Below are 26,492 nucleotides of genomic sequence, written 5' to 3'. Positions count from 1 at the left end.
TCATTATATACTACACTGTACTACAGCACGGACACTCGACAATGACATAATATTTGCAGGTAATAAATAATACATTTTAATTAAAAAAAAAAGTGATATTGGATAATTTCTCACGGCACACCTGACGATCTCTCACGGCACACTAGTGTGCCGCGGCACAGTGGCTGAGAATCACTGCTTTAGAGGTTGCACTGAACGGGCCCGCCCGCTCTCCCGGAGCCCTGCAGAGGGCCGGGAGGTGGTGGGCCCTCCGACTCTCCCTTCGACTTTAATTTTAACATTTGTCACTAAAACATAGTAAATGTGTGGTCTTAATAATGGGTTTATATCTTTATTACAATCCATATCATCATTCCATTTTCTCGTTCCAGATCGAGAGATCGCAATGAAAATACGACAAAACCTGTCACAAAACCTGGTCTAATCTTGTCTTAATTTGGTCATAATCCCAAATCACCATCTCCACCGTTTCAAAGGTGTTCTCAGTCTGGTGTGGGATTACTGCAATGAGCCATCCACCTCTGCTCTTGTCATTATTGTTATTATGATTCTGTGATGGGTTGGGAGGGATTTTTGGGCATACATTTGTTAGTAGTATTAAAGATGTACTATGTAACTTTTCTGATGGGAGCGAAAATGGCAGTGTTATATTGTTCCTCAGTATGGCATTAAACTTGTCTATCTCCATGGAGACAAGAAAGTGGCGCATCCAGGCCATGTTTACAGGTCAGATCTTGGAGAGGTGGTTATATAGATTATATATATATATATATATATATATATATATATATATATATATATATATATATATATATATATATATATATATATATCCTGCAACCACTTCTTCGAACTCAGGTCAGATGGCCTTAAGACTTCCTTTTAAACCTAAGTCTACTTTTTGCCCTGTAGTACAGAATGCCACATTAAATACATTTGCAAAAAAAGTTAACTTTGAGATTGATAAATTGTTTAGTAACCAAAGAAAACCCACTACCTCTAATATTTCATTTAAAAAAAAAAGTGCTTTGGAAGAGCTTTCAAAAAATGATAATATTGTTATTAAAAAGGCAGACAAAAGTGGAGCTGTAGTGTTGTGGGATAAAGACATGTATGTAAAAGAGGTTTATCGCCAACTCAACAATGAAGAATTTTATAATTGTCTTACATATAATCCCACAGATGATCTAAAAGTAGAGTTAAAACAGATACTTACTGAGGCACTGGAGAAGAACTGGCTCTCTGAATTAGAAGTGAAATTTCTTTTGAATGAGCACCCTAGGATGGCATCGTTTTATATGCTGCCTAAAGTTCACAAGTGCCTCACTAACCCTCCTGGTAGACCAGTCATATAGGGCAATGACAGTCTTACAGAACCGATTTCTAAATACATAGACTATTTCATCAAACCTTACTTGCCTTCCCTCCCAGCTTATATCCAGGACACATCTGACGTCCTTTTAAAAATCAAGCAACTAAAAAACATAGGCCCAGAGTCCTTTTTAGCCACTATGGATGTTGAATCCCTTTATACAAATATTGAACACGAAGAGGGATTGGCAGCTTTGTGGTTCTATCTGAATAACCGCCCTACTAATACAATGCCACCAAATGAGTTTTTAATCAAACTCACAAATTGGACATTGAACAACAATATTTTTGTATTTGAAGATAAAATTTTCAGACAAGTAAAAGGTTGTGCTATGGGTGCCTGTTATAGCCCATCATATGCAGGCCTGTACCTAGGTAAATGGGAACATGATTTTATCTTTAATACTGAAAGAAATAAGTTTCACAATTCTATTGTTTGGTGGGGACGGTATATTGATGACATATGTCTGTTTTGGTGTGGATCAGAGACAGAGCTAAAAGAATTTCATTATTTTTTAAATAGCATAAATTCTAATATAAGACTGTCTTTGGAGTATAGCCAGGAAAAAGTGAATTTCTTGGATACTACAATTTATAAGGACAATGAAGGAAATTTACACACTACTTTGTTTCGAAAACCTACAGACAGAAATACAGTTCTACATGGTAAAAGCTGTCATCCAAAGCGGCTTAAGGAAAATATCCCGTATGGACAAATGCAGCGTGTGCGGAGAATTTGTGATCAAGATTGTGATCTTGAAATAAAATCATGTGAGATGATGGACAGATTCCAAGATCGGGGATATAAGAAAGAGACCCTCCTAAAAGCTTACCATCGGGCAAGCCATTTAGACAGAGATGCTCTGCTTATTAGAAATCCACCAAAGACTACCAAGGAACGTGTCATGTTTAGCACCAAATTCAGCCATGAGGCTTACAAAATCAAGCAAATTATCAAAAACAACTGGGACATTATTGAGAGTGATGAGACACTGAAAGAAATCTTCCCACAGCCTCCCTTGGTTAGTTTTAAAAGAAGCCCTACTCTGCACGACAAACTGGTCCACAGCTACCAGCCACCAGCACCTAAACATACTTGGCTTGGACCTCGACCAACAGGTTCTTTTAAATGTAACAGCTGCCCCCACTGCACAAACGTATGTCAAACTAAGTGATTTCTGGACTATCATTCACTAAAAGAATACACAATAAAACATTTTATCAACTGCAAAACAACTTTTGTTATTTACAGACTTGTTTGCCCTACTTGTAAGGTATTCTATGTAGGGATGACAAAAAGACGCCTACAAGACCGCTTGGCTGAGCATAAATATGCTATCTGCACAGCCAATACCAATTATCCTATGGCCAGACACTTTTTGGACTTCCATGACAGTAACCCATTGAATCTACAGATACAAGGAATTGACCATATACCAGACTTGTTACGAAAAGGAAACCGGATTGCTAAACTCAAACAATGTGAAACTTATTGGATCTTTAAATTGCAGGCAACAAAATATCCTGGGCTTAATGAAGATTTGGACTTCTCTGTGTTTTTATAACTGCGTGGCATTTTTTATACTGCATGGTATATTTTGTATATATTTTATTTATATTTTTTTGTAAATATTTCATTTTTATATTCTCTATGATGTTCCACTTTTTTCACACTGCCATCTTGTGGCGTTATTAGGTGGTGTCCACAGGTGAGTCTGCACTCCTCCTCTTCCAGGTGGAGCAGCCCTATTGGTGGGTTTTTTGTATTTAATTCACATGATTTGCTCTCAGTTCTGCTTGTCCCCTGAGGAAAGCCATAGGCTGAAACGCGTCGGGACTTTTTAATTTGTCCATTAAGACATGCCGTAAACTAATAAAGGCATTTTATTTTGGACCAGTGAGTGCCTTGGTTTTTTTGCATCTTTTTTCATTAAAGTTTATGTTTGGAAAAGGAACAAAATTAAGGTGAAACTACAAGGAACTGTGTTAAGCCAGACAACGAAAGCATAACAAAGTAATAAAGGTGGAATTCATGCATAAGAAGTTCAAAGTTTACCCAAGTCAAGCTTACAAGTTTAAAAACCACAAGTATTAAATCTGTAAAGTATCGAGAATATTAAACATGTTTGAAATAAGTGAAACTGAAAATGAAGGAACTGTTGTAGACGGGGTAGCAAAGACAGAGCTAGTAGATGAAACTTGTTTAGAGCCAACTGTGCAGACGGAGCCACGCAGAAGTGAAAGGACTCGCATACTGTCAGAAAAAGGAAAGGAATTCCACAAAGATAAGTTACAAGGACTGCAGCTTCGCTTTCACAGCATTTATGACAGATGGAAGGCATTGAGTAAAGTTGCTAAAAAATCTGTACTCAAGAAGGATCCAGATGATGTTCTCCAAGGACACATGAACATTATTCAATGAGAACTGGACGAACTGAACCTTGTTTATGAGGAATATCGCTCCATTGACGGTCCACCTCATGAAATGCATTCCAGGTTAGACAAGTGCACATCAGTGACCAACATTGTTTTGCAGAACACCAAATCTCATATTGAAGGAGCAATGGAAGAAGAGATTATATGGCCTGATGCCGGCTCAATATTTGCACCCTCTACCTCAAGTGCGTCACTCTCAGCTGGTACAGTACTCTCCCAAGTATCATCTGCAAAAAGACAAGAAGCTGCTGCAGAGTATGAAGCTACAAAGGCTGTACTGGAAATAATGTCAGAACAAGAGAGACACAGAGAGAAGATTCTAGAACTTGAAGAAGAAGATAACCGCATAACTGCAGAACAAGAAATAATTGCACTGTCACAGCGCCTCCAAGAGGAGAAGGAGGAAACTGAACGCAAGATTAAAAGACAACAAGAGAAAGCAGCTATTTTAAAGAAACAACAAGAAGAGAGTACTGCAAGAAAAAGGTCAGTTGAGGATTTGAAAAGAGAAGTAGAACGTCTGGAAAACCTGAAAAGACACAATGCTGCTAAAGCCAAGCTCCAAGTTTATGATGAAGACTACTTTTCAGTAAAGTTTGTCACTCATAACCTTCATCCTGTACAAAAAGAGGTAACAGAGCACTACTTACACCCACCAAGAGACTCTGATGTCACTCCTGAGAGTACAGGTGAGCTAGTGAAAGTTTTGGCAGAAGCTATGTCAGCAAATAGACTACCTATTCCAGAGCCTTCAATATTTAGTGGAGATCCACTTAAGTTTAAGCACTGGAAATTATCCTTTCAGACTCTAATAGAGAGAAAGAACATTCCCACCACAGAAAAGATATTCTTTCTACAGAAGTATGTAGGTGGATCTGTTCGAGATGGCATATGCTCAATGAACGTTATGGTGAGCCATTTGTCATTGCAAAAGCATTTAGAGACAAGCTGCATTCTTGGCCAAAGATCACAGGCAAAGATAGTGCAGATTTAAGAAAGTTTGTGGACTTTTTACAAAGCTGTCCATCTGCAATGGTTCACAATAGTAATCTGAACGTCCTTGATGATGGAATAGAGAACCAAAGACTTGCTGCTAAACTACCGGACTGGTTAAGTAACAGATGGAACAGAAAAGCCACAGAGTATCAAATGGAGTACAAGCAGTTTCCACGCTTTAACTATTTTGTGACATTCCTATCCATGGAGGCACGTATTGCATGTAATCCTATTACGTCATACCATGCTATAAGACAAAGTGACTTTGATAAAACCAAGACAAAGCCTCCACTCCCGACCAAGAGACAAGACACAGCTAAAATCTTCACTACTAACACAAATGAGAAAGGTGCCCTCTTCTGTGTGTTCTGTAAAAGGGCAGGACACAGCTTACACAAGTGTCGTAAGTTCATAGAGAAACCAGTTACAGAAAGAGTCAAGTTTATTCAAAGTGAAAAACTGTGTTTTGGCTGTTTAAACAGTGGCCATCAATCCAAAGCCTGCAGCAACAGGATGATATGTGGCACATGCTCCAAACGTCATCCGACATGTCTGCATGAAGAAAGACAAAGACAAGAGACAAAGAAAGAACAACCTAAAGAACAACAAGTAAGTGAACAAAAGGAAACCACACCACTGGTAACACAGTCACAATACATAGCCACTGAGAGCACCTCTAACCGAGTGATTCATGACAGCAGTAACACACAGACCTCCGCAATCGTGCCTGTGTATGTGTCCTCACAAAGTGATCCAAGTAAAGAAGTGCTTGTTTACGCTCTGCTGGATACACAAAGTGATTCCTCATTTATTTTAAATGAAGTAGCAGAAAACTTAGAGACAACCAAAACTCAAGTCAAACTTAAACTATCCACAATGTCATCCAAGAAAACTACTGTTCCATGTACAAGATTAGAAGCTCTACAGATAAGAGGACTATGCTCCACTAAGAAACTCACTGTTCCAGTAGTTTACACTCGTGACTTTATACCTGCAAATCGTAGTCACATTCCAACCCCAGACACTGCAAGGGCATGGCCACATTTGGAGCATCTTGCTGAATATATTGCTCCACCATTGGACTGTGAAATTGGACTCTTGTTAGGTTACAATTGCCCACAAGCTTTAATGCCCAGAGAAGTTGTTTGCGGTGAAGAAAACCAGCCCTTTGCTCAAAAAACAGATTTAGGCTGGAGCATAGTTAGTTACTGTGATTCTATTGTTACAGTCAGTGATGTGATTGGAGTCAGTCACCGCATCATTGTACGACAAGTTATACCAGAGACTGAGTCAAAAACAAACTTAAAGAAAGAAGTTCATTACATCTGCAAGACACAAGTAAAAGAGGTAACATTCCCAGATGTAATCAAAGCACTTGAATCAGACTTTACAGAGAGAGCAGTGGAAGAGACATGCATTTCACAAGAAGACCTCCACTTCCTAACAAAACTAAAAGAAGGCATTAAACAGAAGCAGAATGGACATTATGAAATGTCACTGCCCTTCAAAAGTGATAGACCAAATCTTCCAAACAACGTGTCAAGTGCAATGCAATGCTTAAACAGTCTTGAACGGAGATTTAAAAGGGACCAAAGGTACTACATGGATTATGTCAAGTTTATGGAAGACATAATCACACGCGGAGATGCAGAGAAGGTACCAGAGAATGAACTTTGTAATAGACCTGCCTGGTACATACCGCACCATGGGGTACACCACCCGCAAAAGCCTGGTAAGATACGTGTAGTGTTTGACGCCTCTGCACAATACAAGGACACTTCACTAAATGAACACCTGCTCACAGGGCCTGACCTCACAAATACATTGGTGGGAGTACTCTGTAGGTTCAGGAAGGGTTCAGTTGCTGTGATGTATGACGTGGAATGTATGTTTCACCAGTTCCATGTTAGACCACAAGACCAGGACTATTTACGTTTTCTATGGTGGGAGCATGGTGATATAAGCACTCCACCCTCGGTCTTCCGCATGAAGGTTCACCTTTTTGGTGTATCCTCATCACCTGGCTGTGATAACTTTGGCTTAAAACATCTAGCCACACAAGGTGAAGACAAGTTTGACCCAGGTACCGTTAAGTTCATTCAAAAGAACTTTTATGTAGATGATGGGCTTGTCAGTGTGATGTCAGAAGAAGAAGCAATACATTTAGTCAAAGAAGCAAGAGAGCTTTGTACAACAGGTAAACTAAGACTCCAGAAATTCATATCAAACATTGAAAATGTGTTAAAATCACTACCCAAAGAAGAGTGTGCTGAAAGCGTTAAAGATCTGGACTTAGCATTTGGAGAGTCACTCCTGGAAAGAGCTCTTGGTGTGCAGTGGTGCGTGTCTTCTGATGAGTTTCAGTTCCGAATAACAGTGAAAGAGCACCCTATGACAAGAAGAGGAGTCCTGTGCACCGTAGCTTCAGTCTATGACCCGTTGGGATTTGTAGCACCGTTCATCTTAAAGGGGAAGCAAATCCTGCAACAGTTATGCCAAGAGAAAGCTGGATGGGATGAACCACTCTCAGACCAACTTCAAATCCAGTGGGAATCCTGGTTTCAAGATCTTCAGAACTTGTCAAAGGTGAGAATTCAGAGATGTTTCTTACCTACAAACACAGACATCAAGCAGTGTGAACTACACCACTTTTCGGATGGTAGCGTCACAGGCTACGGACAGTGTAGTTATCTAAGAACTGTTACATCCAAAGGTGATGTTCATTGTGCCCTAGTATTGGGAAAGGCCTACTAAAGTTACTACCGTCCCTAGACTCAAATTAACAGCTGCAGAAGTCGCAGCAAAAACAAGTATAATGCTCAGAAATGAACTGGAGATAAGTGACCTACAAGAACATTTTTGGACTGATTCTAAAGTTGTGTTAGGTTATGTGAATAATGATGCAAAGAGATTCCACGTGTTTGTGGCAAATAGGATTCAAAGAATAAGGTCACTCACAGACCCACAACAGTGGCATCATGTGCCATCTGAAAGTAACCCTGCTGATCATGCATCAAGAGGTTTAAATGTTCAGCAGCTCCTTAACTCAAACTGGTTCAAAGGTCCAGAGTTTTTGTGGCAAAGTGAGCTACACACTGAAAATGTCCAAGTTACTGAAATTATGCCATGTGATCCAGAGTTAAAAACAGTGCATGTGCTCAACACTAACACACAGCAAGGAGAGAGAACAATACTAGACCGCCTCACAAAATGCTCAGATTGGAGAAGAGCTGTTAAAGCCATTGCGTGTTTAAGAAAATTTGTGAAAGACTTTAAAGGTGTCACACAAACAAAGGGTGAAACACACACAAGTATTCAGGACAGACAAGAAGCAGAACTGTTTATAATAAAACTGGTACAAGACAATGCATTTTGCAAGGAAATCCAAAGTTTATCTCTAGGAAAAGACATTCAGCTCCAAGATAACACACACAAGCTGTACAAACTAAGCCCCTTTGTTGATGAGCAAGGAGTACTCATGGTGGGAGGACATTTAACCAGATCATGCCTTCACCCGCATATTAAACATCCGGCCATCATACCTAAATCAAGTCATGAAACACTATCATGAAAGGGTGCATCACCAGGGAAGAGGAATAACAGCAAACGAGCTGCGCTCCAATGGACTATGGATCATAGGATGTAGCAGTGCAGTCGCTTCACACATCCACAAGTGCACAAGCTGTCGTAAGTACAGGAGAAGTACACAAGATCAGCGTATGTCAGATCTGCCAGAGTGGAGATGACACCTCCATTCTCTTACTGTGGTATTGACTGTTTTGGACCCTTTTATGTTAAAGAGGGCAGAAAAGAGTTGAAAAGGTATGGTCTTCTTTTTACTTGTATGTGTTCTAGGGCAATACATATTGAAATGTTAGATGACCTTACCAGTGATGCTTTTATTAATGCTTTTCGTTGCTTTATTGCTATTCGTGGACATGTAAGACAAATTAGATGTGACCAAGGCACAAATTTTGTAGGTGCTAAGGGAGAGTTTTTAAATGCTATGAAAGACTTTGACCAAGAGCAGTTGAAACAATACGGATGTGAGTTTGTCCTAAACACTCCTTCATCAAGCCACATGGGAGATGTTTGGGAGAGGCAAATAAGAACTATTAGAAGTGTGTTAACAGCCATTCTTGATCAAACCTCCAAGAGACTTGATAGTACCTCCCTTAGAACATTTCTTTATGAAGTTATGGCTTGTGGTGTGAATAGCAGACCATTAACGGTAGAGAAACCTAAATGACCAACTAGTGTTGAACCACTGACACCCAATCATATTCTTATGATGAAGTTCAACATTATACTGCCCCCTCCTGGTGAGTTCGTAAACCAGGACTTGTACCTAAGAAAGAGATGGTGCCAAGTTCAGTTTCTTACAAATGCATTCTGGACACGGTGGAAGAAGCAGTATCTTCTGAACCTTCAACAACAGCAAATATGGCAAAAGGAAAAGAGAAACTCAAAGGTTAATGACATTGTTATTCTTCAAGAGGAAAACTCTCCCAGGAACAAGTGGAAGCTTGCACGAGTAACAGGAATCTATCCCAGCGCAGATGGACGAGTGAGGAAAGTCAAGCTTTTACTCAGTGACTCAACCCTTGATAAGGATGGAAAAAGGACTGTAAAATCAGTATATCTTGATAGACCTGTACATAAAACTGTGTTATTACTTGAGGCAGAGTAATAAGCAATAAGTTCTCTATTGTTGTTAATTGTAATATGTTTGAGAAATCACAATAGGTATGTGATTTGGTGGGAGTTTCACTGCATAATTTTGATTTACTTTTTATTTAATTCTTGAATAATATGTAATATGCACATAAGAGAAGATTTCGTGCTTTTATTTTGGTAGTCAGCAGTTAGGAACTGTTATTGTTTTGTTCGATTCCGCTGGACCCCTTGATAGAGACGCACGCCTGGTCAAGAAAGTAGTGTGGCGTGTCGGCAAAGAAGTCAATTAAAGTTAAAATAAAGTGAATAGAGTTATGTTAAATGTCATTCTACCTCCAAAATATGGCAGCGAGGTACGTTTTTTGTAATTGTTCTGTCTTTATTTTATGTCTTTATATTTCTGATTGTACATTTATGTTAATTATTTTAGTTCGACGGTGGCGTTGGTGATATTGGCATCAAAGGCATCCTATCAGTCTCAAAATTGTACAAGCCACAATAGAGATTAAGCAAGCCATCAGTAAAAAGAACTCTTTATTGACAACACGAGGAGGTGGAGTGATAGGCACTATTTTGGTCCTTAACAGCTCCACTACACTGCTTGACACTTGTCAAATATAAAATGTAAAGTTTTGAAAACTTGCTTAAATTTAATCAAATGTTAGCCTTATTTAAAATTATTCATAATTCAGCTGCTCCCCCATTGAGAAAATTTGTGGTGCTTATTTCAGAGAAGACCTGCTGAGTCACACGGTCGACAGCCAGAGGAGAGTGCAGAGTTCCAAGATGCAGAACCTCTTTTGGTCAGTCAAAATTATAGAGCCATAAGCCATCGGAACATCCTCCCACATGAAATCATATCATGTACAAATTATGAAATGTTTACACGACAGACCAAACAATGACTTTTAACCAAAAAAAACAAACAAAAAAACTTTACACATTAAACTGCCTTGCATGAATGCAGCAACATGAACTGTAAAGTCGTAAATAGCGTATGGATGTGGTGGGCTGAGAGTGATTGGGAGTGGTTGTACTTATTGATTGTCTGCATGAATGATTGCATTAATATACATTGTATTTTATTGGCATGTATGCCATTTGTAACATCAGCCTGTCCGAGACTGAAGCTGGAAATTAGCAATTTTGCTATAATGGCACAAACATATTACCTCTTCTGTGTAGGTCATTGTTTTTTTATGTGCATTGTCCTTGATAAATAAAGAACTAAACTAAATAAACTAATTATTTTGGTGTATCTAGAATCCGTGTATCATTCGTTCATTTGTTTTTCAATAACCAAAAATAAGAAAACAAAAAACAATTATTTTCTCCTAAACCAAAAATGAAAAAACTGATAACGATTTGTTTTTTCAGTTTTCGATTTTGTGTTTAAATGAATAATGGAAAAAACGGCTGTTTCCCATTTACATGACTTGAACTGCGACGTCAGACTGAATCAGGACTGAACCAGGTCGAGGACTCAGACCAGGACTGAAAACAGTTCAGTTCTGGTTCAGTTCTGGTTCAGTCCTGGTTCAGTCCTGGTTCAGTCCGGCATCTCACTTTAAGTCACGGAAACGGCCATTTTTTTTCCATTATTCATTTAAACACAAAATCGAAAACTGAAAAAACTAATCGTTATCAGTTTTTTTCATTTTGGTTTTGGAAACAAATAATGAGGAAAATTGTTGTTTTTTCCTTTTCTTATTTTTGGTTTTATATTGAAAAACAAATGAACAAATGATACACGGATTAGAGCATAGAAGAAATTAAAATCTCATTAGATTTCTGACGTGTTCAAATTTCAATTTATCTACCTGAACCTAAATGCCTTTTGTCTTCATTTGAATTGTTTTAATCAAAAAAAAAAAAAAAAAAAGTCTTGTCTGCTCTATCACAATAAGAAAAATAATTTTAATAATAATTTGCCTGAAATACTTTTGCAAAATCTAAAGTGTGGCATGGATAATAATCATTTGATAAAATAAGAAAAATCATGGTCACTCCTCCTCCATCTGCCTAACCAGTCTCAACAGTAAATAACAAAATATTCCTGATATCATGAGTTTCTGGTTGCTGTTAAAAAAAATAAAAATAATAAAAAAATAGAGGTAAGGATCAGAAAAATTGTTTTCTGAAGGTTTAATACACACACACTGGGCTCTGGCCCTACTGTTTACATGCAACGACAGAGAGACAGCAACAACAAATGGTCTATTGGGGGTTCATAAACATTCTTTAATGTAATTTTAGGCAATAACAACCCTATTCTCGTACTTCTTACATGAAGCTTGTTTGTCCTTCAACTAACATTAAAAAAAATAAAAAAAGCATGCCTTCAATTCCAGTGCTCCAGTAGAGGGCATTCCTCTTCTGTGAGTACAGCATACATTGTACTGGCTGGGCGACATTACTTTTAGACACACCTTTACTGTCCTCTGTTTCTCACACAGAGCACATGAGTTCAAACAGTGTTCTGATAATTTCCCAAGGCTTTCAAATCATTGCTTTTCAAACAATATAAATGGAATTAGTCACTTTATTTTGTGGGATTACTGTTGCCTTTACAGGTAGGTCAACATAATTTTGCTTCATTAATAATATTTCTGTTGTGCAATGTTGTGCATTCATTAATCATTAAATCATTATATTGAGTTTAGATTATTATTCATATTTGTCTGAGTATGATATGTTTTCCTGAATTGTGTTTATATTACTTATAATTTCAGGTATGGTCTCAGGAGTTGGTGTGTTACCTGACTCTGTGAATGCAGCTGTTGGAGGGACAGTCATGTTCTCCACATCACTGACTCCAACACAAACTCCATTTATATCAATAGTCTGGAAATTTGGAGACACAAATATCATCAGTTCAAGTTCTGGTGGTAACTTCACTGCTCCAGAGTATGAAGGCAGGATCACTCTGTTCATCTCTACTGGATCTCTGGAGCTCAAGAACGTGGCTCTTAGTGACACTGGAGAGTACAGAGTTAGCATTTTACCAGCAGGTTTTGTACAAGATGGAGACACTACATTGAACGTTTATGGTAATGATACAGTTTGCATTATTATTCACAATTTATTTTATGTCATATGTCTTATTTCCACATTGGCATCATACTAATTTCTGTATTCATTATCATTATTGGAACATGCACAACAAGTCAATCATTCATCATTATTTTAATCTTTTCTACAGTAAATTAAATACAATCTGAGGCTTGTCAGACTTTTTAACCTTCATTCCTCATGGCAGTTCATTTTGTATCATAATCTTCTGTTATCAGTTAAAGGCAGTGTTGTGGTTTTTTACTCTTACTAAGGAAAACACCAACCATTATGTATTTTCATATAGATTAACATGCACTGTCCCCCCTCCCTCAGAGCCAGTGTCTAATGTGAGAGTCACAGTCAGCAGCTCAGACTTAGTGGAATTCAATAGTTCTTTGACTCTCTCCTGTTCTGCTGATGGGACCAACCTGACAACTTTCCTCTGGTTAAACGGCAGCACTGAAGTTACAGCCAGTGACAGAGTGCACCTCACTGATGGAGGAGCAACTCTCACTATAGACACTGTGTGGCGCTATGACCAGGGACCATTCACATGTAACGTGTCTAATCCTGTCAGTAGCAGCACCAGTGTCCCAACAGAACTCTCCATCAACTGTGAGTAAAGGATGTTACCTGTTAAAATGCACAAACAATCTCATGTCTATATAACTTATATTTATATCTTATATTTTTAGATGGACCTGATGATGTCAGTTTGAGGACTTCTTCTTCTCTTGATCACTATGAGGAAGGTTCAGACGTGTCTCTGTTCTGCTCAGCTGACTCCAGACCTGCAGCTCAGTTTAAATGGTTTTTAAATGGAGAGCTGTTGTCTTTTACTGGAGCACAGTTACAACTGAAGAACATACAGATGAGTCAGAGTGGAAACTACAGCTGTCAGGCTTTCAACAGCAAAACTCTCAGATATACAACGTCTCAGCCTGTGAGGATCTCTGTGCTGAGTAAGAATTAATACAGTTTCAGACCTGTTCTTTGTGCAAACTCCTGTGTCCAGAAACCTCCAGGAGTGACCTTACCTGGGATCTAGAATACAGACTCACTCAAATAATTTATGAAGATGTGAGTTTGTTCACTGGTGAATCTCCCCATTTTCAAATGATTGTTAGGGACATGCAAGGAAAAAAATACAACAGGGGGTTAAAAAACATTTCAACAGAATCAGTGGGTCAAGCACTATAGTAGCCCATTCACAATCCTAAAAACACATTTCACTTCAGCTCACATTCTCCAAGTTCCTGACCATTAATTCATTGTTGAAGTGGATGCATCAAGACATAGAAGTTGGAGATGTGCTTACCAGAAGTCTATCCAGGATCAGACAGAAGTCTATCCAGGATCAGACACTCCACTCTTATGCCTTCTTCTCTCGGCAAGGGCAGAGTGAGGCTGATGTTCTGCTGAAGCTCCTGTTTGAGGTTGTTGTCAGACGTGGAAGCATGCTTGGACTGCTCTTCTCTATTATGTAAACCAGTACACCTTTATAGCTAAATGACAATGGCATAAGGCACCAACTTACCACGTGGAAGAAAAGGTATGGCTCCTCATTCGAGATCTACCACTACAAGTGCAATGTAAAAGGTTGGCTCCTACATTTATAAGACCCTTCAAGATCATCAAGGTGGTAAAGCCCATCTCAGTTAAGCTCAAACTTCCTCGGTCCAGGAGAGTCCATCGTACATTTCACATTTGGTAAACTCAGTGCAAGAAAATACTTTGCCCCCAGTTATAGATGGTGATCCTTCACAATTTTCCATCCATCATATCCTCAACTACCAGCTCTCTGATGATTTCCTCTAGCAGTCCTGACCAGCCCAGCGATTGTCCTGAGCATCAACGAGTCTAAGCAGGTTTTCCAGAACTCCAGACTGACCTCTTAATTTGATAATGCGGAATCTTTTACTGGAGAGGAGGGTTCCCTTTACCCACCCAGAAACAGATGGAGTCTCTGATGAAAATTGTATTGTTGGATGGTATGACTGTAGTCCCTTAGAAGGGGCATCCTGTCACACTTCTGCAAGTTTCCACCTGTTAGCCCATTTCTAACCTTCTTGTCAACTGTACCGATTGTCAGTTGTGCTGCATTTGAGTTCAAACTTACCCATTACAGTTGTTCAATTTGTTATATCTACAGCAACTCCTCTTACAACTTCACAGCACTAAAATCAATGGCCAGTGTGGAAACATATTTTAGATATTTAGATAGATAAAGATATTTTGTTTTGTTTGTCTTCCACAGAGAGAATCACAAATATTTATATTGAGTCATCCAATGAGCCAATCGAGGGCTCCTCACTGAACTTAACCTGTGATGCTTCTGGTTCCATCTTCACCAGAAAGTGGTCGATAAATGAACAGGAGCTAAATCCTTCTGAAAACATTGTATTTTATGACCAAAAACGAGTGTTGTCTTTTAAAGTCCTGAACAGAAAAGACAGTGGAAAGATACATCTGTGAAATCAGCAACCCCATCAGCTCTGAGACAACTGCTTACACTCTGGATGTAATCTGTAAGTGTCTGGGTACATTATGTTTCATTCATTTACTGTAAAACATTTCCTTTAACTCAATGTTATTTTTCAGATGGACCAGAAAATGTTCAAATCTCAGGTCCAAAAGAGATTCAAGGGAAAGAAACATTAAAATTAACCTGCTTGAGTGACTCTGTACCAACTGCTAACTACACATGGATAAAGAATGGGACTGTTCTCACTCACTCATCTGAATATACTAAATCAATGGTTGGAACTTCAGACAGTGGAGAGTACATCTGTCGAGCTTCAAATGAGATCACAAAGAAAACAGCTGAGGCACCACATACAGTGCTTGTAACTGGTATTGATTTTTGCTCTCTAATCTGTATTTTATTTCTTTCATTCTAACACATTCTTTTCAATTCTACCACATGCAGTATTTGTCATAAGTTCACACTGTTTCAAGCTCTTTCTCAACAGGCCTCTTACAGGCCTATTGACACACGGCAAAGGACTTGTCTGTGTGTGTGTGTGTGTGTGTGTGTGTGTGTGTGTGTGTGTGTGTGTGTGTGTGTGTGTGCCTGCGTGCATGTGTGTGCTTGATATACATTGATTTTAGATTGCATAAAACAATGGATGGATGGATTGGGTTTCTGTCTCACTTGTTTTTGCAAATGTCACTTTGGATGAAAATAAAAACTATAATCTACAATTGCAGTTTGAAGCTGTGAATCATCTTATTTAATTTAAGCTCTTATTTCTCTTCAGATACCCCCTCCAACAGTGGCTGTGCAGTTGGCTGCATCGTTGGAATAGTACTTGGGTTAATTGTGCTCGCTCTAGTCGTGTGTGGTACAGTGTTCTACTTTCTCAGGAAAAAGTGAGTAGTACAAATATCACTGTGTAATTTTGTGTTATTTTCATGTAAATCCATGTAAATTATTATGAGCTGGATCAATACTTCTTTTGACAAAAAAATGACAACAAAATAACTTGCTTGTCCTTGCTTATCCTCTCCCAAAAGACGAAAGCTGGAGGAGCCAAACACTCAAAGAGGTAAGGAGAAATATAGATGTTAAATAATTACAATTACTAATAACGCAATTATTTAATGTTTCTGTTTTATTACCTTAAAGATGGTGGAGGTCGGGACAACACTGCATATGCACAAAATCAGGTAAGACATCTATAGCATTGCTATGAGCATGTGGATAAATATCATTGGATGATAAATACATTTTTATTTCTAGTATTATAGATAGTGCAGTATAGTATTATATTCAGGACAATAATATTAATTGCACTGAATGGGAATTTTCTTTTTTAAGAATGCAGAAACAATACCCTACTTTGAAATTGATAATGGTCTAAAACAGTATAATAGAAAAGTTAAATGACTTTTCCTAAAGCCTTGCCTTTCCTTTAAAGCCTTGCAACAAAATCTGTATGAAATCCAGTATAATATTTTGGACTTTGAACCAGGAACAAATGAATACTGGAACTGCAACAAATTTTGGTAGTCTTCATTAAAGATTTTTTTATTTTTTATTTAAAATGTACATTATAAAAACAGCTCTACACACTTGAGTAGGTGAAAGGTGTGCAAGAGAATGTATAGTTAACTTGTAGAAGAAAGAAAGCTCCCGCACACTTTTTATATATTTATACGTTTCGGTCGACTGAAGTTTTCTTTTCTACAAGTTGAATTTAAAATGTGCCAATTGTGGACCTCTTGTAAGAAAATTAACACAAATGTTCTTCAAAGTGACATTTTTTGCTCATCATTTTGACTTCTCCATCTTAAACAAAATCTTTTCAAAGCTGCAGTACATAGTGAGAGTTGGTTAATAAATAAGGTTTAGTATATTACCAGCCCATCAGTCACTATTGATCCCATTAGTTGCTGTAGCCCTAACTGACATTACGATTGTTCCTATGCAGACTAGTTTCTTTAATATTTCTCCCACATTTTTATTCTAGGAGGTGAATTATGCTGATGTCAAGTTTGTCAAAAAAGAGGGTGGTGTGGTGCAGCTGGCTTCACCGAATCAGACAGAATACGCAGAGGTGCAAAAACGCAACAATCAACCATCATCCAGTCTGCCCACCTACAATGACCATGTGAAGAGAGGGAGAAGACCCCCTCCTATGCCTCCAACCGCTGGCACAGAGTACGCTGAGATACGCCGGAAATGACCTCACCGCAGGATTTTTCTTTTTTCAACAGACACAGTGATGTTTGTCTGTAACAGCAGAGTGGTTGGACTTGGGATTGTAGCTAGTTAATAATTGATGATCAGACAAGACGTGGCTTTCAGTTTCCCATGCACTATGAAATGAGATGTACTGTATGTAAATATAGATCTTTATCTTAGGCTACAAAGTCAGGAACTCAGGAAGCTTATTTTACTTGAACCTGAATTTAAGCACTCCTTGGATTGCTTGTGGATTTTATTATTATTATTTTTTTTGCTTTCGTTTTGTGTGATTTTTATGATCATGTCCTGAACTTCATCTGACTAATTCAGGGTTTTAGAGTATCAAGTCTTTATAACTTAATTGAAAAAGTTATAATTTTTATATTCTGAAATAATAAATAACCAGATGCATTTAGAATTTGAAGAATGATTGAAGGAAGTTTATCTTGCTTATTACTGAACTAACATTAACATTCATTTGTGACCATTCAACCTTGTAATCTTGATTGTAAGAACAGAAAAGCAGTTTACCTATCCCACAGTTTATTCATGTGTACACCAAGTAATTCTAAAACAGACCAGATACAAAGACTCTGAATGAATAAATGTAAATGTTAAGCTTTAGCTAAAAGATTATATTCAATAAAGTAATTATTTTTGCTAAGAATATATGTATCTTGTCATTTTTTAAAAAAAGATTGAGCACATGTTAAATGTCTGAGGAAGCATCAGATCAGAGACATAATGAACTTTGTGCGTTTATTCATGTTGACCTAATTATACATAGTGTAAATGACAAAAGTGAGGTGACAGGGATCACTAAGACTAGATAAGCAGGAATATAAAATCAACTTCCAGAAAACAATAAAGGGTAGATTACAGTTATAGCTCTAATCAAATTCAGTGCGTGTGACTTGCTTATCAAAGTAACCAGATAAATACACAAATACTTTTCTGTGAAGGTACAATCTAAAGTTCCTTGTTGTTTTTAGATCATAGTTTATCTTTTAGAGAACAGCTTTTCCCCTCAGAGCGTGGGCTGTTGACCAACTTCCCTAAACATACCAGATGGCTCAATGAGTTACGGTAAGGTCATCTGAGTGTTAATGGTTAAAACTTAAGCCATCCTGTGAGAGAAAGGGGACTTTGGATGGAGCATGTACTGTCGTGTAAAACAGCACCATCTACTGTTCATGCTGTTGATAATGTATACAAATAAAATACAAATAAAATGTTATGAGCTACTCTGATTATTAAGGGTGACAGATATTATTATAATTTTTTTTTAAATGTTTGTGTTATGAATTATGTCATGGACACTTTATCCAATTTAAAATGAAAAAAGATGGACCAGAAATTAGGTTGCAGGCTGATTTATAATGACAATAAAGGTGTACAACAGAATATGAAGTGACAAATGCCATAAAGCTTTAATGTTTGATGAAATGCATGTGAAATTATGAAGTGCTGCAGTAACTACCTTTATTCAAAAATACATTTACTATCAAAAGATAATGACATTTACACTTCTCGTAAGAGATATTTTATATACCTGCTTGTTCCAGTAATGTGCACTGTAGGTGAACCTTAGTCTGGGCAATAAAGTTATTAGATAATGGAAGCTGCAACATTCATAAAAGCTTCTCATTCTTTCTTCATGGCAAAAGCAAAGAGAGCAGCCATTCTCACAATCACACATTTTTAAGAGAGTTTAGTGGAAATTCATTATTAGCATTAACATTCTATATTCTTATATAGTCCTGCTGCAAGTCAGACCACATGCATTATTATTCTATTATGCATTTGAGTAATAACCCAGGCTCACTGAAAGAAGCCAGTGTTCTGCTGTGAAAAGTCAGTAAGAAACATAATATTTTTTCTTCAGAATGTGATGATGTCCTAATCCCAGATAGGGGAATTTCATTATTTATATGAAATTATATTAGATTAGATTCAACTTTATTGTCATTACACATGTATAAATACAAGGTAACGAAATGTAGTTTAGCATCTAATCAGAAGTGCATGGAGCAGCAAGTGTGATATATACAGAATGTGGAGTATATACAGTACAGACAATATACAGTATATTACAGTGTAGATTATAGTGAATATATACAGATGAACATGGCATATCTAATATCTAAAAGGTTAATTCACAAACCTGACCTGATCATTCGATTAGTGACCAGATTCTAAAAGTTAGCTCATGCAGTCAAAGTCGCCAACAAAAGGGCAGCACACAATATTTGTGTTATCGTCATATACTTTCTTGTTTTTAATACATTTTTCACTTAGTTGTAATTTATCTGAAGACAGTTTTCTAGTGAGCTGATGAGACCAAGAGAGAAATGTCCTATATAAAAAATTTACTGTATTTTCTTAATTTTATCTTTTTCAAATTTGCCATTCTTGTCCTGTGAGGCTCGAATCCTTGTAAGTGCACTTTGGACTTGAGCTTGCTCAGATAAACACATGTGTTTGCACAGAGTTTTTATGTGATGAGCAATGACGTAGAAGTCAAACAAATCAGAGGATGTTAGCTATGAATTTGATTATTCAATATACAATTTTAGTTTGTTTCTTGAGCAGGAAATATGTATATGCTAGTATATTCAAAATCTCAAATTTGTCTCTATTTTTGTATTTGTATCCAAAAATAACTTTTATAAAACACAATAATACTATTTAACGTGTCACAAATACATTTTGTCATTTTAAAAGAATTGTCACTGTAAATATAGTATTTATTAGTAATGATCATACTTACTTATTTTGTTTAGGTTTTTAAAATATTCTTTCTTTCCATATTCGACCATTGACCAATTTTGATATTGATGCAAATTTGAGAGACTGAACAATGTACTGAAATTCCTGCTCAAGAAACATTATTTAACATTTTTGGGATTTTGTGTTGTTTCTTTATTTTAGATCTGTAAAAATTAACATGCCAAGTTTTTGTTTAAAATTTAAATTTGTTTCAAAATCCTCAGTGATGTCAACCCAACAGTAGTCTCAATGACATACCTTCTGTCATAATTTGTCATATTGTGTTTGGTCATCTGTAGAACTTCACCCCACTCAGCAAACTAACCCTGCAAAGCTTTCTTTGTGATTCTGAATGAAAAATGACTAAACAATGATGAACACCTGCAGATAAGGTGGGCGCAGTGGAGTGTGGGTTTAAGGGTGGGGGGCTGGTCATAATCATATCCATGTATAATAGAGAGGAGTGGGCAGTGGTACTTTCAGAGTAAAAACACAATGGAGAGACTCATGTTTGCAACTGTGGCGCTGCTGGTGTTTCATCCAGGTAGGCTGTTATATGTTTAGTACATCCTGGTATTTTTTATGGAATTAAAATGACTTGTAAAATATTAATTTCTCTCTCTCATCCTCATTGTATCACTTCCATTTTTGTTTTAAATTTGTATTCACCTTCAGCAATTTTTCATACAGACATTGAAAATTGCAAAAGTAGTTCATAGTGGTAAATAATGGAATCAAATAACATATCATGGACTGTTAAAACAATGTTCATGTAAAATGTATTTGGAATAAATTATTAGGGAGCATTGTCAGTCAAGTTTTTTGCTTACGTCAGTATGTTACAGCTGAAAGTACACGTAGGCCTATCACCATATTTATTATATTGACTTTTTGTTCAATATATGAAGGCTGGAACAATGTAGTTTGGATCTCAATATTTATTGTGTACAATTTCTTTCTATAAGTGGGTTTATTTGTTGTAAAACAATAAGATTTAAGCTGTAAAAGGCTTAATAAGTTACTTCTAATTATTGATTCATTCAGTTATTTATCTGATGCAGCTCATTTAATGATGCTGACTCTGTAAAAATGGTTCTCTGGGGTTGTCTTGCTTTATAGTCATTGAGTTCGTGGCATAAAGTAGTTTAAGTATTATCTTTTATTGCAGTATATCTTTATAACATGTTTCAAAATGTGTTAGCGTAACAGGCCTAAGTAACAAAACTGGGCTCCAGTAATAGTCTTCTGCTGTAAATTGCAACTTGTACAAATGCATAGGCCTACTTTTTATATTATACCCATGTTTTATATAATGTTAACAGCAATTGCACCTGTTCCAACATACTGTAAGTCCATTTATTTTCTTCTCCTCCCAGAGGCCTGCAATGCTTTGGAGATCAAACCCTCAGCTAACCCAGCAGTGGTGGGTCAAAGCGTCACTCTGTCCCTGTCCACATCCACCACCCCGAGCAGTGGGAGCTGGGCAGTGGGGGAGGCCCTCATACTCACCTGGACCAGATTAGGTGACCAAGACCAGGTGGCAGTCTTCCCCAGCCATTTGGGCCGGGCATCAATAGATGGCAGCAAAGCACTGACTTTAAGCTCTCTCAGTGTGAATGATTCTGGGGTGTACACCATGAGAAGCACTGTGGACCCGGGGCTCAGTGCGTCTGTCAGACTCACTGTAATGGGTAAGAGTAAGAGGTCATTGTTCAGTGTTAAAGGGCCCAGATTATGCTATTTTCTGATTTGTGTTATAATATTGTTTCCTCATCAGTAACATACCTGGAGTTGTGTTTTGTTTCATTCACACACACATGTTTAACACACAAACTCTGCATATTTAGGCTGGGTTCTTTTCTTCAACAGAAAACGTGAGGTCATCTGGTATTACAGGAAGTGCCACTGTGTCCATTGTGCTTTTAAACTCTTTTAAACTCCATACACCTTCAACTTCAACCCTGGAATTGCACATCTTTACTAAACTAAAGGTCAAGGATAGCTGTTAATTTAAAGACTACCACTTCATGACATCACGAGGTGGAGCAAAGCATTTTGAGCTTTGGAGGTGTAGACAGACTAATAATAAAAGATTTCTTAAAACATATGTGAATGAAACAAACACAACTCCAGGTATGTTTTTGATGAGGTAACAATATAATAACATGGCTAAAACAACAAGAGTCAATTTTGTGTAATATAGGACCTTTAAAATAAGCTCTGTATGTTAGTTCTTTTCTGAGTTATCAACAACACATTATTATTATCTGTTAAAATATAGGCCTACCTCTAAGTGTAAAGTATTGCTCTAGGTGGCAGTATATGGCTATTGATACTTTGATGATCTCTATGTTGTAATGTTCAACTGTTACCATGGAGATGTAATACACACATTAGCAAACACTATATCAAATAGGGTTTAAGATAGTCTGAAAACTCAAGAAAAAATACAAAATGGATTGAATGGACCTTTTCTCGAGCCTGATATCAATACGAGCGCTCATGGTCCGGTTTGGGGGTTTGATTTTCAACAAAAAGTGTGCAAAAAACAGAAAAACAGAACAATCTAATGCTAGCTTGCTTGTGAATGTTATTTTATTTAAGAGGAAACATCTGCTCATCTGTTGTAGTTCCAACTAAATCAGCTCTTTCTGGTCAGATTGTGCTAAAATAAAGATCAAAGTTTGAGTAACAGAGCTTCAGACAGAGCAGTGTCTACAATTAGCTCATCAAGAGGTTTCAAGTAGGACTACACTGAGGTTATTTAGTGGAAGAATACAACCATTTAGTCAGTAAGTGTGCTTGGTCCAAACTATAGCTTAACTAAGTAAAAATATAGACTTTAAAGGTGCATCATGTAACTTTTTGGAGAGATTGTCACCTGTTTGCAGCCATGGAGATGCTATAAACTTTCCTGTAACGTTGCACAGTATGGCATTAAACATATCCATCGCAATAGACACAAGACACCACCAAGCCTAACAGTATGGAGAGAATTTTGAGATAATTTGAACCTAAGAGCCATATTAGGAGTAGGAATTAATTTACCAGCAAATCAGTGATATAATAAAAAATAAATTGGAGCCAGAGTCAGTGGAGCGTGCCCATGCTCACTTCCTATTTGGAGCGTGGCACCTAGCAGCACCTATGTGAATCATACCGTCTGTGGTCAGATCTGCAAATAATATCTCCATGGAGACAAGCAAATAGCAAACCCTCCACCAGAAACATTAGATAGTTAGATAGTCACCTTTACGCAGCGAGTGGTAGGTCAGTAGTTCAATAGGTTCACATTATTCACTATTGTAAAATGTAAAAAAAAAAAAAAAAAAAAAAAAAGCAAATCATAATTAATTCACAATTCATTTTTTTGTTCCCACAGAGCCTGTTTCTAATGTTACCGCAAATGCCAGTGCTTCTACTCTGATTGAACACAAGATGGGTGCGGTCGTTGCCTTTTGTTCTGTCTCCTCTGGGTCCTCTGTTTCACTGGCCTGGTTTAACAGGAGCTCTGAAGTCACAGCCAGTGACCGAGTCCAGCTCACTAACGGAAACTCCACTCTCACCATAGTCAATGTCAGCCGCTATGATCAGGGACCCTTCACTTGCTCCGCTTTTAACCCTGTCAGTAACGCAACCAGTAATGCAGTCTTCTTCACCGTATACTGTGAGTAAAACATTGGAATACAGTAGAATCCCATTTCATTTTGGAGTGAACTTACTCAGAGTTGCATGTTTGAGTAATTTGTTGTGCTGCAAATGAGGCTTGAGTGCTCAGAAAATTGCTGATTTCACCTACACCCTATCTCCACCCATTGCCCTGCTCTTTAGGCTGTACCTGTTTCTGTTATTAAGACTAAAATTACAATTACAATGAACAAAATGTAAATAATGGTCCGCATACATTATACTGTACACATGATATGTCTTCTTCAAATTACTTTTGATTTTTTATTGATTGTTTTTTTCCTAGATGGGCCTGATAATATGAACCTGACTCTTGGATCCCATACCACTGGATCCAATGTGACGGCAGTGTGTGCAGCTGAGTCTAATCCTCCAGCTCAAACACATTGGGTTTTCAACCAGCAGCTTTTGAACACCACTGACTCTATACTGGAGTTGTACCATGTTACTAAAGACCAAAGTGGTTCTTATTCCTGTTTCGCTTTCAACAATGAGACCAACCTGAGCCACAATGTCACCGGATACCTCGAAATAAAAGGTTAGAAGAGAAAAAAAATTACCACTTATAAGAAGACAAATTTGTATATTTAATGATTTTTTTTGTCTTTTGTCCCTTTTGAATAGATGCCACTTCTGGATCAGAACAACCTCCTGCAGATTTGTGGCTTCTCTGTGTGCTGTGTTTGGCTGGGGTGGTTTTTACATTTACTAATATATAAAATACACAACATGGGTATAATCACTATGTTGATGCACAATTTAAACAAGGAATTGAGAATGAATGAATGTAAGAATAAAATCTTAAATTTTTTGCTACCTCATCCAAGTGCACTAAAGATTTACGAAGATAATCCGCATATTACAAATCCCCCAGAAATGAAGCTTAAATGAAAATTCAAGCCTGGAAGACATACCTGCAGCTTTACATCCAATCATTGCCTCTCCCCAGCTCTTTCCCCCTTGGCCTACCTTGGCGCAGCGGCAGGTCACCCCCTCCTGTGTGCAACATCAGCATTTGCACCCTCTTTTCCAGTTGTTTAATAGCTGTCTAGTTTTGAATGCTTTACTTATTTCCATGTTTCTCTGAGTCTTTCAAGGTTGAAATGAATTTAATAGTTCTTGGTTGATTTTCGATCTTAAAACTATATAATAAGCATTCATTTTGTTTCTTTTGTTTGTTTTTTTGCTTGTAGAATCTGATGAGTAATACATCAATTCTCCGTAAAAATCTACACTTCAGAATATTCAAGCTATGACATGCACTTCATGGCTAGTTTTTATAAAGTTGTGTGAAAGGTGGGAAACAAGAGATTAGAATAACAACCCACTTGCGTAAGATTTCAGTAGTGCCTTTCAGATGCTTTCAGTTTATAGGACATTGAGTAACACGAAAACAATGGAAGCTATAACAGTAGAAGTTGACTTGTTTAACCTAATTGGCAAAGCTTTAAATATCAAGTTTTAGAGAAAGAAAGCTAGTTTGTATTCCAATTAATGTGTGTTTCTCTGATGCACATTAATGAGGCTTTATGAATAAAAATATAGCTCAAAAACATTAGTGACTTTTATCTCCTCTTTGTCCAACAAACTGTTCATTAGAGAGCCAGGACAATTTTTTATATTTTGTGTCAAATGTGTGGAGTGATTTTTTTTTCAATGCGGAGACTACAATGAGTATAAGAGTCTCTTTCAGTCAACAATCCAATCTAAATTTATATTAATCTCACATTGACTGTAATAATCTTCAACAGTAATGGACATACTAAAGGTAAAAAAAAAAGAAGTTCAAACTATCCCACAAACACACTTATCTGTAGAAAGTTATTTATTAGGAAATATAAACAAAGAAAAACATTGTTATAATAATGTTTAAATACATGTATGCTGTTATTATAGGTGTAGCTGAGAGACTATGCATATCAGGGAAAAAAGGATGGTTCCTTATTGTGTATCAGATGGGAACAATGGGGCGATGGGGCACCTGCTGGCATATCTTCAGATGTTTCATCTTTTTTCTTTGGCACAGTTTTCCCACTTTTCACAAAGATAAAACACAAGTGAGTCTTTTAAAATTTCAAAAGTTTTTATGTGTTATTTTTTCATGGTAACCTTACACTTTGCACGCCTGTTTTTGCGTCGAGCTGACTTGGTGCAGGTACATGGGTTCTCTTCCCGTCTTCCAGGTACTGGTTAAACAAACCAACAAAACACAATTAAAAATGAATATATTTCTAAGTCTTTTTAGTCATTTTCTGCATACCTTTACATTTACAAAGTCTGTTGTGAAACCTTGTGCTCAGTTCCAGAGAAATCACAGGGTTTCCAGGAACAGATTCTACAATGCACGTTTTTAAAAAAAGATGTTATTGTAAGGTCGACAAAGTAAGCATTAAAATAAACTTACCAGCTTTGCCTGACTTCAAATGTGTGTCATGCATCTTGTAACTTCCTTTAACATAAGAATTAAGTATTACCTACACATTATTAACATCAATTATAAGAATTGTTCATTACCATCAACTTGGTCCATGTAGTATATTAAAAGTAAGAGAGGAAGCCAAATCAACTGTGATCCCATGGTGTCCTCAAGTCCTGTATGCAGATGCAGTGTAAGTGTGAAAGGTGTGTTTCATAGCGCTTTATAAAAGATGGTGTCCATGTCAGTAATTGTAAGCGGGTCTATTCACTGTCTGCCAGTGGTTTGAGACATTTGAGACAGAACTTTTACAGTGGGTGACAGTGAATGAGTAAAATTCAGTGTATTTGCCAAAAAACTGCCTTATGATGATGGTAAAAGAGATAAAGTGATGTT

The 26,492-nt window shown here is 37.2% G+C and overlaps 1 protein-coding gene across 1 annotated transcript; it reads left to right on the top strand.

Annotated features, from left to right (window-relative positions):
• Window positions 1-11,929: 11,929 nt before the first annotated feature.
• On the top strand, window positions 11,930-24,399 carry LOC110174430 (carcinoembryonic antigen-related cell adhesion molecule 5-like). The gene is made up of 8 exons (XM_055163466.1): window positions 11,930-12,053; window positions 12,213-12,530; window positions 12,868-13,149; window positions 13,230-13,496; window positions 21,370-21,684; window positions 23,376-23,660; window positions 23,967-24,218; window positions 24,305-24,399. Exons 1-8 carry the CDS (start codon window positions 12,008-12,010, stop codon window positions 24,397-24,399), a joined length of 1,860 nt encoding a protein of 619 aa, XP_055019441.1. The 5' UTR covers window positions 11,930-12,007.
• The last annotated feature ends 2,093 nt before the right edge of the window (window positions 24,400-26,492 follow it).

This window comes from Boleophthalmus pectinirostris, unplaced genomic scaffold (genome assembly GCF_026225935.1).
Source record: "Boleophthalmus pectinirostris isolate CB_2022bp ecotype Guang Dong unplaced genomic scaffold, ASM2622593v1 HiC_scaffold_6, whole genome shotgun sequence".
In the NCBI taxonomy this organism is placed as follows: domain Eukaryota; kingdom Metazoa; phylum Chordata; class Actinopteri; order Gobiiformes; family Gobiidae; genus Boleophthalmus; species Boleophthalmus pectinirostris.
The sequence above is the reverse complement of the archived record's forward strand: the minus strand, read 5'-3'. Positions and strand labels throughout refer to the sequence as shown.

Coding starts and splice junctions, on each gene's coding strand:
- LOC110174430 (XM_055163466.1), top strand. CDS start 12,008: ATGGAATTAGTCACTTTATTTTGTGGGATTACTGTTGCCTTTACAG. Junction 12,054..12,212: donor GATTACTGTTGCCTTTACAG/GTAGGTCAACAT, acceptor TTATAATTTCAG/GTATGGTCTCAGGAGTTGGT. Junction 12,531..12,867: donor CACTACATTGAACGTTTATG/GTAATGATACAG, acceptor CCCCTCCCTCAG/AGCCAGTGTCTAATGTGAGA.